The 18,446-nt window shown below is 35.3% G+C and overlaps 2 protein-coding genes across 3 annotated transcripts; one reads left to right on the top strand and one right to left on the bottom strand.

Annotated features, from left to right (window-relative positions):
• Window positions 1–1,790: 1,790 nt before the first annotated feature.
• On the bottom strand, window positions 1,791–5,394 carry LOC100373258 (exosome complex component RRP46-like). Its single transcript, XM_085506318.1, has 6 exons — window positions 5,226–5,394; window positions 4,689–4,802; window positions 4,268–4,389; window positions 3,761–3,901; window positions 2,520–2,609; window positions 1,791–1,945 (listed from the first exon to the last, which is right to left on the bottom strand). The coding sequence occupies exons 1-6, from the start codon at window positions 5,326–5,328 to the stop codon at window positions 1,850–1,852; spliced, it is 666 nt and encodes a 221-aa protein (XP_085362444.1). The 5' UTR covers window positions 5,329–5,394; the 3' UTR covers window positions 1,791–1,849.
• Window positions 5,395–5,641: 247 nt separating this feature from the next.
• Window positions 5,642–16,610, top strand: LOC100373409 (protein YIF1B-like). 2 transcript variants are annotated; one of them, XM_085491363.1, is made up of 7 exons: window positions 5,642–5,764; window positions 7,785–8,092; window positions 9,917–10,021; window positions 10,144–10,283; window positions 10,615–10,770; window positions 11,946–12,039; window positions 16,097–16,610. In XM_085491363.1, the coding sequence occupies exons 1-7, from the start codon at window positions 5,731–5,733 to the stop codon at window positions 16,259–16,261; spliced, it is 1,002 nt and encodes a 333-aa protein (XP_085347489.1). In that variant the 5' UTR covers window positions 5,642–5,730; the 3' UTR covers window positions 16,262–16,610. The 2 variants fall into 2 exon arrangements, with proteins under 2 accessions (XP_085347489.1, XP_002733361.1); XM_002733315.4 differs by having other exon boundaries at window positions 5,642–5,758.
• The last annotated feature ends 1,836 nt before the right edge of the window (window positions 16,611–18,446 follow it).

Consider the following 18,446-nt stretch of genomic DNA (forward strand, 5'->3'; position numbering starts at 1 on the left):
CCCAAAGTCGGTTCGCCCCAAGTTTACTGGTGTTCGTTTTCGCGGTTATGCGTGCAAGGAAATGTGGTTTTGAAATATTTTAAAAATTATACTAAAGTAAAGCCACATCGAAGGACGCTGATCGCCGCGATTCATGATTGTAGCATATCGCCCGAACCCGTGCTGTGCCGTGTGCTATGATCGCAGACTCGTTTGACCTAATAGTCCGTACGACACTCTCCGACCCGATAGATTTTATAATTGGCGTTCACAGGTCAAAGCAGCCAGCAATCTTTCCGTTCAGGCTTCGATGAAAGTACGAGAATACATAACATCGAAGTTCTTAAGTGTACGATAATGTAACGATTATAAAATACATAACATCGAAGTTCTTACAATAACGAACAGGGAGCGACTATAAAATACATAACATCGAAGTTCTTAAAATAACGAACAGGTAACGACTATAAAATACATAACATCGAAGTTCTTTAAATTTACGATAATACATAACATCGAAGTTCTTAATGTAACGATTATAAAATACATAACATCGAAGTTCTTAAAATAACGAACAGGTAACGACTATAAAATACATAACATCGAAGTTCTTAAAATAACGAACAGGTAACGACTTTAAAATAGGGCAAAAAATCGCTATCACAGCGCATGGCAAAAAAAAGGCAAAGTATCGCTATCACGACGCATATGGCACGACACCGGTTCGACTCTTCGGGCGATATGCTACAATCGCGGCGATCAGCCTCCTTCGATGTGGTTTTTACTTAAGTATAATTTTTAAAATATTTCAAAACCACATTTCCTTGCACGCATAACCGCGAAAACGAACACCAGTAAACTTGGGGCGAACCGACTTTGGGGCGAACTGACTTTGGGGCGAACTGACTGACCACCGATGAATAGCCGTATGTGGTTCATAGCTCTCTTGTCGGCGCACGTCTTTTTTTATTGCTCAACGGCATTAGTCGTCCCCAGAGGTGACTGACAAGATACAAAACCATACTACGAACATAAATAAAAATGTAAAAATCAGTTGTCAGTCGTACAAAAGAGCTATGGAACCGCAGCTATGGATATAATAGCCGCTGGTTGTTGCCTGTCAGTGACCAGTTCGTGCAATAAAACAGCGCAGCAAGTGTTCAATTCGTCCAATAACACACACTACTTTATTAAGACAGCGCCCATGTAATCACAAATACACATCACGCATTGTATTCTATCAAAACAATTATTATACTTTAATTTTCATAGCGAAATTTGAGACATCAAATCACACTGCCATATCGTCAAATGGTCGTTTTATGCGTAACTGCGCAACTGCGCATGCGTGATAAATTCAAATTAGTACTATTTAATCTATCATTAAACGAATAATTTATGCGATAAACTATCACAACATACATGAACACATCAAATAATATACATTCTTTGTTATGAAACTACAATTTGATAAGAGAAGTGTGTATCAGAAAAAAATAACACAAAATGTTTACTATGCAAATTGTGCCACTCACCATGTATGATAATTGGACAGAGATTACCTACACTAGAAAAGCCTGATTTTGGAAGGTTTTTGGGCCAAAAATTAATTTTAAAATGATTCAAGCCAAATAAAAAAAAAATGCCCTGGAGATATTCACACAAGCTATTATAATGCCAAGTTTCAGAAAATTAGACTGAAGGGTTTTTGAGATATCTTTGTCTACAGCACACGGCCTACGGCTTACAAATTGTGATAGCATTAGTCCGTTGGACCGTTGGTCCAAAGGACTAAAAATGACACCAGTGGATCATTACTAAAACAAAGTTTATTTAACAAGAAATACACCTTTCAATTCGAGTAGTAAGATCAATCTGTTTTTGACAATTTCCTTTTCACTGAATCTCTGAAAAAATCAAAGATGACCAGACTTGCTTTACGACATGCTTCTACACAGCTGTAGTACTGAAAAATAATTATAAAATATGGGATAATATTTATTCAAACACAGTGGCAGTAACAATACAGTTATTGTCAAATGCGCTGAATCAGGTAGGGAAACTGTGTTTGGTAATGTTGAGTTTTAGATTTTGTGGATAATTCTTAATCGTCTTTTTGAACAATCTTGAAACTATATTGGGATTCACATACTTATTTTGAAATAATGTCATGAAGTAATCTTTGACTCTAACATCACTGATTCCTTTCATGAAAGCAATATTTTCTGCTGAAATATAAATTTCAGTCATATTTTCATGAAAAACAAATATTATGGTGGTAGATTTACATTTTTTCCCCATTATTTTTTTATTATATTATTTATATACATTATTTCATTATTCTGACTTTCAAATGCAATACTGTATTTGCACTATCAAAAGCCTATCTCCAATAGAAGCTCAAATAAAGCAAAAATTGCAATTTGCTCAATTCCAAACTATTGAAATATCACTAATTTTGACCATAGACATACCTCTGTAACCTACATAAACGCATGTGCTACTAATACAAATGCAATAAATGAAACGTGACCCTGTACCTGTTTTATAGAGTATATACCATGCGTATTGGATGTAATGATTTCATTATCCCGACTTTCAAATACAAATGTTAAAATTGCCTTAGCCTCCTGTGAAAAGATGGAAATATGATTGTGAAAAATGTAGAAATCACGGCCACAAATCAGACATAACATTTTTCAATTTCTGAATGCTTTGAAACTTGTACACACTAAAACAGTAAAAAAAAAAAAAGTAATGAAATAAACATAAAAACAAAACAAAAGAAAGCTTAGAATGAACTCCTGGGTCCTGAGAGCATTGGTGGCATATTTAATATTGATTCAAATTTATTATTAGCATTTCAAACAAGAAGCTTAGAGACTAATATTGGTCTGCTATTTGAGATGCACATTATTGAAGTTTGCAGTCTGATTTATTCCAGAGCACATACATATGTATGTATACCACAAGTTCAATTTAGATCTGATTTTTTTGAGATATCACAAATTGGCTATTAAATATTAGAAAATGCATTGTTTTCTGCATTAAACCATTAACGTCTGTGGATTATTGCAGAGCATCTACATGTACCAAATTTCATTGAAATTTGACAACTATGCATATTATGCAAATTAGGTAATTAGTATGCTCAAATTTTGACCTAAAACTAATCAGGTCTGTGCTTTGTTACAGGCCACCTATGTACCAAGTTTCATTAGAATTTGATAATTAATTCCTAAGAAAACGATGGAAACAATTAAATTATCATGCATATTTAAACTATTCAGGTCACAAAGCATCTATGTACTAGTATGTACATCTATGTATCAAGTTTCATTGAAATGTGATGATTAGTACTTGAGATATCCGCTTTTCCACCTCACATACTAATCATCTTATTTCAATGAATCTTGCTCTAAAAAATGTAATTACCTACCAGTAACTAGTTTTGGGTTTAAATACATCATTTACATGGTACAAAGATGCTCTGTGGGAATCCACAAACATTAGGCAATTTCTGATATCTAAAAAAATCAGATTTAAATTTAACTTGTGGTAGAGGTGTTCTGGAATAAATCAGACTGTAAACAACCATCAAATTAATTTTCTCTGAGTATTATAAACGTTAATAATGTGGATTACATTGTTCTTGCGTTGTGCATCTCAAATAACAGACAAATATTAGTATGATAAGCTAACCTTGAAATTTGAATAAATTTTAAATATTCCTCTAGTACTCTCAGCACACAAGAGTTCTTTCTCAGCTTTTTTGGATTACCTTTTCTTGTTGGCTTGTTGGATCTAATATAATGTCCCCATCACAACTTAATGAACACGTAACCGCAGCCACTAAACATGACATTGGTAAACCAGCGTCTAGCAAAGCCATACATGTACTATTTACACAACATGATAATAACTGTATATTAATTTCTAATAATAGGAAAGTAGCATCAAATAATGCAAAAATAAAAATATTGACATTTCATATTTTTTATGCAAATAAGCTCATCAATATGCAGCAAATAAGGGGGGAATTATTTTATATATATATCGAAAACATTGACATTGATGTCTTCATTTGAATAACAGAGAATCTATAGGCTGTCATAAAATTGAATATGTATACAAACTTTCGTTTGAATAAGCTAGTTATATTTATCAATTTTTATGAAATTATTTTCTGACACTTGGCTAATTATTTTCAAGTAATAGAGAATTTTAAATTTTATTTTAATCCTGTTACTGGTATCATAATACCATGTATGTATGTCTAAAAGGATACAGATCCAGCATTGTGCATTACTTGTATAATAATATTTATGGAGGATCTGGGATGTAAGGCAGTTAACACGATTGTCTCACAAGTATTACGAATTAATCTTTCTTGAAATTTTTCACTGCATCCTGCATATAAAAAACAAAACATAAACAAAGGTTAACCGAGGCTCTTGTGTAATACAAGACGAGTGTATAGCACATTATTAAACATGGAAGTACTCAAAAAAGTATTTTCGTGTTTGTCAAACACCACAGGAATTGTTGACGTCACTACAATGCTATCACCTTTGTTTTGTCCTGTTTTCATATATAACACAGGATCTCGCAGTGGTCCATTTTACAGAGAGTTGTTTCAAAAGAGTTTACATGTTCCATACTATAAAAGAAAACATGCCATGTCATACACCCATCACTCAATGCATTACCTGGAATCCCAACCTTGGGTTTAAATATCACTTCCAATGTTGCTTTGTCTAAAAATTCTTTACTTTGTTTAACTTCTGCTGGACCGTACACTGCCACAATTACGGATGTGTCACCTATTGGAAAGTATAAATATTATTAATTCAGGCGTAATAATTGCAATGTCACAGATTTGGTAGCTTATTTATGAATACCAGACATGTTGAACCATGGTTGTGTGAAACTGAAACACAGGATGCATTCCTGAGTTTCAGTGTATTTCTAGCAGAAATGCTGCACAATATTTGCAACCAAAAAACTGAAGCAAATACCCTTGCATTATACAGATGTAACCTCTGAACAACCCTAACCCTAATTTTGTACGTTGTCCTTTTTTTGATTTGTTTACATGCTGTACGATGTTCTGATTACAGTTATATATATTTTTAGTAAGATCTTGTAATCGTGACAGATGCTATACATAGGTTTGTAGTAGTCTCGCTATAAGATATAAGAATGACATTTCTAAGGTGCTGGTAAACTATCTCGGTGGTACACACCTTGACAATAAGTTGCTGAACCATCTGGTCTGGAAAGTAAATTTTGTTCACAGCTTTGTGACCTTAATTCGAGATTACCACAATCAGCTCTCTGGGAAGTCATATTTCTTCCTACACGAGTGATTCTTTCAACCTTCCTTTCCGTTCCGGTTTTCACATGCGTTTATGTTTTCATTGAACTGCGCATGCGAATTACATTTAAAGCCCCTTAGGTTTTTTATGCAAGGAAATGTGACGTTTTCTAGTTCCAATTAAAGTTTACAGCATAGTTTACAAAATTTTGGTTTAGTTTGTTTGGAGTTAGCTTTTGGTGTACAGTTGTATTTAATATGTACACGGATGGATATCCTCAAGTAATGAATGTAAACAAAAGAATGTAAATAAAATGATAAAGTTAGGCGGTCTTACACCGTGGCAATCGAAATCGAGGCAATGTGTCATTGAATCTATACGTACTTCGAGGAAGTGTCACTTCGTACCAGATTTTTTCGAATATACGTTAAAAATGGATGCCCCAGCGGGGTTCAGACATCGTAAGTGTACGTTGAGTTTTGGGTTATTAGGTGTTTGCTGCTTGACTAGAAATCTTACTGTACTTTCTTTATAGAAACGTTCTCTGCACTGCCTGACTAATTGAAAGTTGAATCACTTGCGCTTTCTGGCACTTGGGCATGATCTATTTCGAACCGAGGATCGGTAAAATAGTCGATAATTGTTCATACGACTGCTTTGTTAAAATAAAGCTATAGATCGTTTGGCCATGAACAGCTTGTCGAGAATCTAAGTCCGTAATTTTCAAGCTTGACAGTCAACGACAGACGTAATCCAATGCACCAATACTAATAATTTGCATATGAATAGCAATTACTTGCAGTATTACATCTGGAATACGGATATAGGTAGTCTGTATAATATGAATATCAGTACATGGTCAATAATACTGCTAGTCTCGTACATTTGTCGATTGCAATCAAGAACAATTTACTTTATATTAGGAGAATAGACATGGCCTGTTTAAGATTATTAATTATATGTCAGTAGTGTACTGAAAAAGTGGTACATACACTATCACCTTGTCAAATCTTGCTGTTGTAGTTGCTGTGACTACCACTTTCTCAGGTCACTGCAGATTGAGGCCTGCGTCCAGGCTGTTTTTTTCTCAGCTTTAACTTCATTTTAGCTTCCCAAGCCTGTATGATAAAATCATAACGCTGAGTAAATTAAAATTTTAAATTATAACATGTTAACCTGTTAAATTGTAGCTGAGATGATTTGGTTGTTACTAAGCATCCCCTGGCACTCTCACTCTTTCCACAGGAACATATAAAAAAAAAAGGGACAAGCTAAACTACAGAGCTTGAACTTTGATGCAAAATTTGATAAATTGCTTTAGTTTATAGAAATAATATTGAGAAAATCTATTTTTCAAAGGACACTAGGAAAGTCACTTTTATGGAGTTCAAGCCAGTGTTTGATTAAAAATCTACTCTAGATGTAACCTACTAAGAATTACCAAGAATTAAAAACATAGATTGCTTGAGAACTCTATTTGGCATTAATTTTGCTTTTCACACATGGTGCACGCAAGCAGCAGCATCTAATTGGTGTTGGTGTAGTTATTGTTATAATTGCTGTGTTATAAATGTATTACATAATGTTAACAATTAATCTTTCTGTAGCTGGCAGCTTTGAAAATAATGTCAAATGTGATTGTGTTGTAACTATGTCTATAAGATTACAATTTCTGATTCTGATTCAAGTTGGGTGCATGCATACAACATAAAAAATTACGTAGTGCGTCGCACAAATTCATAAATAATGGCATTCTATGTCATCATGACCTGAAAAGTTGTCATTTGAATCTTCTAGTAGCATTTTTTGAAGGAAATTGCATTTATCTGGATTTTAAAACGTTCATATGAAGGGTTGTCATTTTTTAAAGGTTGTAGGATCATGGCTTGTGTACCTAAACAGTGGAAAAAATGAACCTGAAAGTGTGCATGAAGGCAGTGCAAATTTTGCAGTATTCAATTCTCGTGATATTTAAACCTAATTATTAAACATTTTTTCCTACTCATGGTAATAGTTGAATGAGAAAATTATGGCAATGAAATACATTTTGCACTGTGCACAATTTTATGTTAGTGATGGCACTCTATTTCAGCTGCAAGTTGTCTTGCTTCTACTTCCAATGTAAACAAAAGAAATTGTTTGTTTGTTATAACTTTACATGCATCGGTGTTGCAGACATACTGTAAAATACTTTATTTTAGCTAGAAGTTATTTTCGCTGAATAGACTTTTTGGGTGTTTTGTATGGAATTTATTTTCACTGATTTTTGATGAGTTGAATTTAAAATATAGGAAAAAGGGTATATTCACTGGATTTTATTTTCACTGAATTATTTCTTCAGTGAAAATTAATTCCAAGCGAAAATAAAGTATTCTACAGTAGTTTATTTTTATGATATATGGATTCACGTTAAGAATAGTGAAGACCACAGCACTGGATGGAATTGTAAGGTCATTGTTGTATATCTGTACCGTTTCCTCCAAAAAGCCTCACAGAAACAAGGAAGAAGCCGCAGTGCCAAGAGTCACCGGGGTGGTGGCACAGCAGCAGGTGGAAGGATTCAAGGAGGACCAACACAGTTATTTGATGATACCAGTACACAGCCACCACCGCAACCACAACCTGATTACTATGATACCACAGGTGCTGAGCCTGGTTATGATACCTCAGTGGGGATGGCTACTCCCGGATCAATGTCTAATGTGCCGTACAGTATGAATGACCCAATGGCTAATATGGCAATGCAGTATGGTGCATCATTGGCAGGACAAACAGGAGAAATGCTTGAAAAAAATGTAAGTTACCAAAAACAAGTTTGAGTGTGTTAGTCTCGTTTGAGTTGTAGATTTTGAGTGACATGTATGTCATGTAGTTTTACCAGATTTATTAACAATGGAGCAGTAAGCAGTGTTCTCCACAATCCAAATTAGCTGGTGGGCGGCCTAATTAGCATAAATTTGCATATCAATTTGCATACAGAATTCCCGCATTTATGACATGAACTGCAATACACACTAAGTTATTTACTATTCTCTTTTTAATTTAATTTAATTGGAACATGTTACAATTTTTTGAAATACAGATTGATCACTATCAATATTTACGAAATGCAAAAAGTTTGAAATCAGTGATTTATGCGTTCGCAAATTATTCTGCGTTCATGAAATGCAATTCGAGTAACCAAGAGCAAGTACAAAACATAATTGAGTTATAATGTAGAAAATATACGAGATGATTTGCCCACGAAGCCAAAACGGACAATTTGTCAAAACAAAATCCATAACATTTTTATTTGTGGCATCAGTACTCACCCGTGCCGACGGACAGTAAGATGCATTTACGCATGTACGGCCACGATGCGTTGTGTTTTCACACATTGTTTTGAAATTCAAGAAAAAAATGCTAGCAATCAGCAAAATAAAAGAATCTGATATGTTCTCGAAAGATTAGACATAAAAAATAGATAAATTGAAAAAAGTACGTGGAAAAGATAACTAAAATATTATTCAATTACAAATACTCGGCGGTAAACTAATCCAGCAGCCATGTTTGATGTTTATTACCGCTTTCCGAATTCAGTACACGAACACCCAGAATGCGCTGTTCCCCTATGCAACTTAGATACTAAATCGTTACAGCGCCAACAGCGGTGGGTAGCAGACGGTCGTTGAATTGGGTAGGCCAAAAGGTCATCAGTTTGCCTTCTCCATGCTGTTTTCACAATGAAAATCGAGCGAACGTTGTAAATACGGCTAGAATTTAAATTTTTGTTCGAGTTTACATGCAATCTGCTAAGATATTTGTTTATTTTCTGTGCATATACATTTCGTTCGTATTTACTTCTTTCTTTCGTGATCATAAGACGATTATTAAAAATACAGCTGTAAATTGAAACCACTGTAGTTGCGTGTCGGGGGAATTAAGTGGCAACAATGTCGGGCGACAATGAATTCAAGCGATTGACACATTGCCATGAATACACTTGATAACTGCTTGCAGACTTCCAATGGACATTGTTTATGTTTGGACTCTTGAAACAATAGAAAAATAAAGGGTTGGGCAACTACTCTTTTGTTTAGGCTTGGGAAGAACAATGCAAGCTTTTTACAAATAATTTCAGCTGGATGTACGTTGGTGGGCGGGTGTTGAGAGTTACTGGGCGGCCGTAAAACTTGATGGGCGGGCCGCCCGCCTAAAACCCCTTGTGGAGAACACTGAGTAAGATGTTTAAGATTTAAAATTCCATAAATAATCCGTGGTGCACGTAAGGATAAATATCTTGTGTGCACTTGATACCATGAAAAGTATTTCATATAACCAGAATATTCAGGTAAATTGTAACCTCATAACATATTCTTCAGGTGTGACGTACAATTAGTTTGTTATAGTGAAGGTTTCATTATAATGAGTCACATATTACATTGGGTTTGTTAAGAGCGGGAGACGTACATTATATCACAAAATTCATTATAAAGTTGCTCATTATAACAAGGTGACAATTGATATTCAGATATACTTGTTATTGGTAGTGAAAAGAAGACTTGAACTTGTCGAGTGATTTTGAAAGCACACAATTTATGGAGTTTGTGAATTAACTTAGTTATTTATTTTTCCTGCAGGTTGACAGATTCATCTCTGTGAGCAAGTTAAAATATTATTTTGCAGTAGACACAGCATATGTTGGTAAAAAATTGGCATTGTTGTCATTCCCATTTACTCACACGGTAAGTATTTCTTGTGTTTGTCACTTGACCTCATTCTTTATCATATTGAGCGTAATGCTTAGTGACCTTTTGCAAAACCTAAAACTATTTGGGAAGTAATTATCTTCGCTTATTTTTCACAGAATTGGTCGATTCATTACAATAATCAAGACGAACCAGTAGCCCCTCGATATGAAATAAATGCTCCAGATTTATATATTCCAGTTATGGCCTTTGTTACGTACCTTTTAGTTGCCGGATATGTTCTTGGCACACAAAATAGGTAAGTCTCACTGCTCCCTGTATAATACAACGTACAGAGTTAGTAATGCTGTATTGCTGTCAATGGTGCTGAATGCTGTTAATACCTTAACCCTTATCCTGTCGCCCTTATTGTCATGCATTAACATAACAAAAATATGTAATATTTAACTTTACTTGATTCTTGGTGTAAGTGTGATTTAACTTGTCTTGCATAACAATAAATATCGGATTATCACTATTTTCTCAAAAATACCCACGGCTACAAAACCTAGTGATTGATAGGTTTGACATGTCTATTAGTGAGCTATTGCTCTTTTACGCATTATGGTGTTTTTTTTTGCATTTGCCAGGTTTGACCCTGAGCAGTTGGGAATGCAAGCTAGTTCCGGTTTGATATGGTTGGTAATAGAATTGGCTATTATTGTCTTGTCTTTATATATCATGAATTTGAATACTCAACTGAGGACGCTGGATTTGGTGGCTTTCTGTGGTTATAAATATGTGGGGTAAGTACAGGCAAAGAAAGTATTCAACTTTTTTAGTATAGATCATTTGTTGAATAAATTCATCAACTTTTAAATTCAAATTAGTCTGAGCAGTGAGTGTACCGTTGCTACCAGTATATACAGAGGTATATATACAGAGGTGTATATACAGAGGTATATATACAGAGGTATATATACAGAGGTATATATACAGAGGTATATATACAGAGGTATATATACACATGAGCAGTAGTTTGGGGTACCATTCAAGCAAATTATTCATCTATTATCATACATCTGTCACCGTAACGCCATAAGTTACAGCGTGCCGTAATTTTGCGGTATTTTACAGGGTATTTTCATCCTACCATATAAGGAAATACAATTCCAAATATTGAGTGAATGATTATGCGCGTAAGCGTCCTCTAATAATAAAAACAAACATGGCTGCCACCAGCGTTTGACCGGACTCCACACAAAGAAGTTTGCCGATTCTGTTCTAAACTTTTTGGATTTCGGCATTCCCATGATGTATCCTAGGAAGGAAAAGATGTTAATAATAAGGTTATTATGAAGATACCTCAAAGTATGCACTCGGACAGTACGCCGTCGCATCGACCTCCGCTGCACAACGATTGATACTCCCACTGTACTGTCTCCGTGCATACTTTGAGGTATCTTCGTAATAACCTCATAATCATATAGATACAAATTGTTATGACTATTGAGATTGTCGAAATTCTGGTGTTGCAAGCAAAACTGATTGGGAGTTGGTGGTTTTTAATGATAATGTGTTTTTTTCTGCACCTGCTATAAGAGAACGCTAATGTGATACTTTGAGTTCATAAAAACACAATTTGTTTCAGTAAACCGCACAAGAGTGTATACCTGTGCATGCGTCAGATGGCCATAGCGTGTCATTGTTCACAAACAAGTGTCTATCCATGAGCCTTTGGGTTATCATCACCTGGGACTCAATTCCTGCACATGCACAGGCGATGACGACCTCGCTTTAATAGTGATGCAGTTAGAATCTTTATGTGCCACTATTAACAAATTAAAGCATAATAAAAGTGGTTTTCTTCCGAAGTCAAAATTCCATCATGTTCTGAAGTTGCTGTAATTTCCTTGAGGACACAAACATTTTTGTGTTTTTATCATTGAAGTAATTCTTTCTCGTTTTCTTTCCTATTCAGGATGATTATGATTTTGTTAAGTGGATTGTGTTTTAATTCTCTGGGCTATTATATAATGCTGCTTTACATGGGAACGTGCATAGTATTTTTTCTGGTAAGTTGTCAAAATCCATCTTGTGGTAGCCTCTTTGTTCCTACAGTGTATTGCTTTTGATTCCAGCAGGATTTTAATTTAAACGAAAATGCAAGCTGGATGCATTATGTGTAATTAAATTAAAGTGCCTGTGCAATGCCCACTCTCACGTTAACTATTTTAGATCCGTGTCCTACTGAAGTGGGCAGGTATTGATTGTTTTTGTCAAAATGGTTACTCCTATCCAAGTAAATTTAAGATATATCTCGTGCTGTAGCCACGCCCACCTATCCTGAAACGGTCGACTGTTTCCGGATTTCCGACTCTCGCCGAAAGTGCGCCACCAAATGCCAAAATATGAGAGGAAGCCATACTCCTGAGCTGTACTTATATAACACTGCGTGATTCAACATACTTTTAAACGATATACATTTTTCGGTCGGCATTTCTTTTTTTTGTCAATTTTTTTTTTTTGAGATAGAGAGTTTTTAGAAGTTGTTTTCAGAACAAACGTTTGTGATGGTTAAACGTTGTGTTGTGGGCGGTTGCAGTAATACGTATAGTCATAGTGTAAGTATTCACACTTTTCCAAACGATCCGAAGGTGCGACGTCAGTAAACGAAAGCCGTGAAAACAACGAGAAAAGGTTGGGGTGGACCTTCACCTTACAGCGTCATATGTAGTGTCCACTTCACCTCAGATTCTTTTTTCGAAAAACTGTCTTCGGCCGTGAAAAAACAACTAGGTTTTAAAGAGAAGCGCCGACAACTTAAACCTGGCGCAATACCAACAATTTTGAAAGAAATAGATTCCGAACCAGCCCATGATCACCGAGGCGGATTTCAGAAGAGAGAGAGACGTCGGGTAAGTGTTTCAAATCATTTGACTTGTTTTGCCAGTCTGATTATCGCTTTATAGAGACAATTAAGTTTGCGTTATGTAAAGGTATCAATAATTTTTGATAGTAACACGAAAACGACGCGTCGGACAAACAGGAAATTACGCAGTCCTTACACACTGCTAATTGTTTTCATTTTCGCAGGCTAAAAGTTTCTGAATTGTTCGGTGATTGGTGTTGAATGTCAAATTCACACCTCTGTTACTTTACTTCCAGCTTGATCTGCGAAATAATTTTATGGGGGTACTGGACATCTCGACCCCAAAAAATCCCGACCCGTTTTTCATACCTACAGCCAAAACAAAGTCAGCTTGGACTTTCAGTTATGAGACATGACAAAACAAACGCTGCCAGTGATAGATTTTGCGAATAAAAAACAAAATTAACGCAATCAAAGGCGCCGACCACACGCGTTGGAAATACTAGTAGATAGTACACGATGTTTCGAATTAAAAGATGTCGATCAACGTTGAACTAGATAGAGGTTCGCGTCGCCACATTGAGACAGAGTCGCGTCGATGCGGTGGGTCGAGATGTTCAATTTGGGTCGAAATGTCTTGGGTCGAGATGTCTAGAAATCATTTATGGAACAAGAATCCGGGCTTTGGCTGTCAATGCGTTATCACCAAGTAAATAAGTATGACAATCACGCTAACTCGAGTCCACTCTGAATTTGTCTGTATGTGTGTTGCTCTCAATTATTTTTGTTATCCAATTAAACGCCACCAGTCACGCACTTGTCCTCGTCGTGACCCGACGCGTTCACCCATTTCAACTGAATCTATTTCCACGCGGCGGTCATTTATTTAGTAACTGTGATTTGTCGTTTTTTTTAGTTATTTCCCTATTTTATTGATCACTATAGTTTAACGTCTAGAATGTCAAAATATGTTTTCTTTTTATTTTAATTTTGATGCTTCTACTGGAAATGTACTTCAATAGAGCATGTATGATATGATTCTTTATGGTTTTCTATCTACTATTGTTGAATCAAAATGCTCTCATTATAATTTACAGATTACGTAGAAGAGCTCTTCAATACACTAGACTTGTATGTTGGAGGAGATTGTGTATTACATACACTTGATGATGCACCCCTGCCACTCAACAGCCAGTATGCCCACCCTGACAAAGTCTCGGCAGTTCATTGCCACACTACAAGATTCACATAACAGTGTAAATACATTTCCAGATGCTGCAACAATTATGCTAATAAAAAACAGGCTACGTTACACAGTTCACAAATTTTATTTAGACTTGTGATGAACAAAGAAATATGACAATGTAAACATTGGATTGTCTGTACATGTATGTGAGGAAAATAATGTGAATAAAATATAATTTGTACATGGATTACTATTACTATAGTATATGGTTTTAATTGAGTGACACTGTGTGACAATGAAAAAAGGAAACACATCTTCAGATTTTGGAATCTATGAAAAACCAAGATTTGGTAATTTAAGTCCTAAATAATTCTCTGACATAAATATTGATAAATCTGTTACTGCTCACTCTGGTAGTACTGTAGTCTTTTTCAATGAACTTCAAGTATCCCTTCGTTAACCTGTGGAGGTTTAGAAAATAAATAAGGTCACAATCTTTATTTGGCATTTGTTTATACGTAATTCATTCGTTTTATGATGCATCTTTTTTTACTATAATAAAGGCAACTATTATTATGTTATATATGTGTTTGAATTATGGATGAAAAAAATATTGAACACATTTACAATTAGTACATAAGTATAAGCAATTGCCACCCAATCCTCTCAAACGATTATTCAAAAAATAATTAATTTTTTTTTCTTCATTTTCTTTTCATAATAATATGTCAATTTTATTTCACCAAACATTTTTCAAATTTACGTTTAAAATTTTGAAACTTGCGGATGTAATGCACACCCGCGCTTCGTGTGAAGGGAAGCCAGGTCAAAACATTGGGCATTTTACGTGTGTAAGGCAGCCCACAGAGACGTCGGCCGATCCCAACAACCATATCAGAAATTGTTGATGGTGGAAAAAAATAAGAGTTTCATTTGTGCAAAAAAAAAAATCAAACGTGATAAAGTAAAACGCCGATGACATTCGGGCCACACGAGACACTCACGCCTTCGACCATGAACGAAAATCCAATATATGGATGCCAATGCACGTTTGAACGAAGCAGGCAATATTTCTGAGGAAATTCACGATCTAAGTTTATCGAGCATAATAAAGAGTTCACACATACCTCTTTGAAATTATCGATAAGATATTTTATAAAGAGTAGTAAGCTCAACTAGAACAAAAAAACTAGAACTTCTTACCGACTCGAAAGTTGTCCAGTGCCGAGGTTCAGCGATAGTTTACAAACGTGCGCCGGGGACGGTGACATCACTGCGACCAGCCACACCAGAACGGACATATCTCGCATCTAACTCAACCCCATGCAACAAATTTGATATCCAAGTGTTCATTATGGCCCGTTCTTCCTCGACGAAAAAGTACATAAGTGACAATTTAGTCAAAGACGAGAAAACTGCACAAGAAATTTGCCTTATTTACACGTATCGGCAATGCAAGCTGCCCAGCAACTTCCCTTTCTGACGTCACAAGGGGAATTTCTGTATGGCAATGAATAGCTAATGAGGAGCCTCGTTTTAAAATACAAAAAATAAAGTTGCTGTAGACTGAGTTTAAAACACATTTTTTCACTTAAAAAAAATAATTTATGCTTAGAAACATAAAAATTAATAATATTTATGTATCAATTGATAATTTTAGACGTGAAAATAGCAGCCATTTCACAGGCACTTTAAATACATTCTTTCTTCTATGTCTTTTATCTGTTGACCAACCTGAGATGCCGATAGCCCAGCACCACCCTTACCTCCCAACTCCGCCACCACCCCCACCTCCCAACTTGATTGAGATGATGTACCATGCAGCTAATTTTTTCATGGTATACAAATGTATCACGGTAAATTTGGACCATCAATAAATAATTTATTTTGTTTCTCGTTTTGCTCCTGTTTGCTATCCATTGTAATACTGTAAACCCAAAGAACAACAAAATGAATGATGCGCATCGAACCAAGTCCAATTCACATATGACATAATGCCATTTGATCTATGGCTGTTGGTAGATTATACATCTTGTGCACAGTCTATATACATCTGTGTGTTCTTCCATTACAGATGAAGACACTCAAGGTACTAATATTATCAGAAGCCAATCCTCACAGTGTAGTTCATGGAAGAAAAAGAGGCACCTATATATTAGTATTTATTGCAGCTATGCAGCCCTTATTCATGTACTGGCTGACCTCTCATCTGAGCACTTTTAAAGAAAAAATAGACTAAAAACGGATAATCTGTTTTATTATGTTTATACTCCTCCACAAACTCGTTATAAATTTGTAGACATATTTTATGGTCAAAGCGATGTAATTAATTGACAAAGCAGTCTGTGCATGCATGCATTATGTTACTTTATCCTATTGCAGGGGACCATATTATCACAATTCCATATTGTCTTTTCTGTTTGGTATAATTGAACGGGCACTCCACTGTAATATAGAATAGAATAGAATGAATTTGAAAACTGATCATAATTGTGGATAATTTATGTGATATTCGTTGTCAAATGGAAGGGTATGTTCTTGTATTGATTGTTCAGTCAATAAACATTATCTCATCAGTTTTCGTACAATTATGTGTGTTACTTTGCAAGAGATGTGTTCAATAATAATAGTCTAACTGTGAGTGATGCATACATCACTATGGTGTGAATAAAACTGATGAATCCCTAACAAATATTTGGAGTCGAATTCTTTGCCATTACTCCACTGCACAGCGCCCTCTGTTGACAAAGTGATAAAACATGCAAAATTTGTGAGCTCTGAAATGTCAGCATGTACCACGGTTACTAGAAGGATGTGCACACGCCAAGTTATTCTGATTTTTCCTAAAGTTGAAAGGCAGGACACGCCTGCAGTGCGGTAGAAAAAAATACTGTCCTGTTTCTATGCCAACACTCAAAAACCTAAATTTGTGCCTGTGATTTTGCGCAAAATAAATCTTTGAGCAATAATTTTAGACATATCTCATTCTACTGTGTGTGCCCAAAGTTACTATTTTGTTTTTTAGTTGAGGCCAGTACTTCCACTGGGTCGACACTATGCATTGTCACCTACAAGATGTTTGGGTGTTGCACTGATCAGGGAGCTAAAAAAAGATGAGGAATGACTTTTTCTATGACTGAAACTTGTTCACTTCATCACAGTCCCTCTATGATAGAGGGATTGCGACTTCATTTATACCAGAAGAATGGTGCCATTTACATAAATAAAAAAAAAGTTCTATTCAGTGATTTGTCGTTCGTATCATGTGATGAATGTATTCTTCTTTCTATGTATAGCCATAAACCTAACAATATATAGCCAAACCCTTGATCGAGTCTTGGTTATAGGTACAGCTTTGATGTGAAAATCATGGTTCAAACGCAGCTTGTCCAACTTTTTCCAGTTGATAAAGAGCTCTCATTCACCTCAAAAATTTTGAACCTTGACAATTAGCCAGGCTAAAAAATATATGCCGGCAATTCACTAATCTACATATAAAAAAAAAGTGCATAAAATAAAAACTGGTGATAACTAATTTGTTTATGATAAACTTCATGTATTACTAATATGCATATAAAAAAAAACAATTAATTTCTAATCTACATGGAGACAAGATGTAGTTATAAAAATGAAAATAGGCGAGAATGATGGGTCACGTGATCAATAATGGTCTTGCAAACCTAAACCTGAGCACATTGCTTGCAATCCGCACCTTTTATATGATATAATTTGCCATTGAGGGCGCACCATGAGGGCGCACATGTGTTAACATTTACTTGATGAAATGGCTAGAATTTGGGAATTTGATTGCTACTTCATCGAAACCAAAATCTGTGAATGAGGTCTCTATTCAGAAAGCATTCCTTTCATGTTGTCAAGCTTTACATTAGCCATATAGTCTAAACAAGAGATATGGTTAGTTGACGTTGAGGGCGTACTTAACGCAGGGTTATGGGGTCATTCTCTCACCGAATACGGACGCTCCGGATATTTTTGTAATGATCCTTCATGATACGTAACTGTATTTTTTATAATATTAACTATATTATCATGCAGATGATCTCTCCCCATTAAAAAAAAAGTACTAATATATTGTTTTGAGTTCTCAAAACTTAAATATGGATGAGGAGATATATCATGTTATTGCTGTTGATTTCTTTAAAAGAATGGATCTACTTTGCTGACAACATCAAGAAAAAACATTGTCTGGTAAAGTAAAACAAAGAAATCTGACATGAAGTAAACAAAATATTGTTATGCGGCTGACCACAAACAGTATTAAATCATGAATACTAAGTTGCTAAACTTCATATTGTGCTGACCCCTCGTGTAAATTCGATTGAATGTTATTATTTTATGTTTTACCAATCCTGAGATACTCACACGAAAGATGTATATACGTAAGTACCATGCATGGTAAACAC

This window comes from Saccoglossus kowalevskii, chromosome 2 (assembly GCF_978046115.1).
Source record: "Saccoglossus kowalevskii chromosome 2, keSacKowa6.1, whole genome shotgun sequence".
Taxonomy (NCBI): Eukaryota; Metazoa; Hemichordata; class Enteropneusta; family Harrimaniidae; genus Saccoglossus; species Saccoglossus kowalevskii.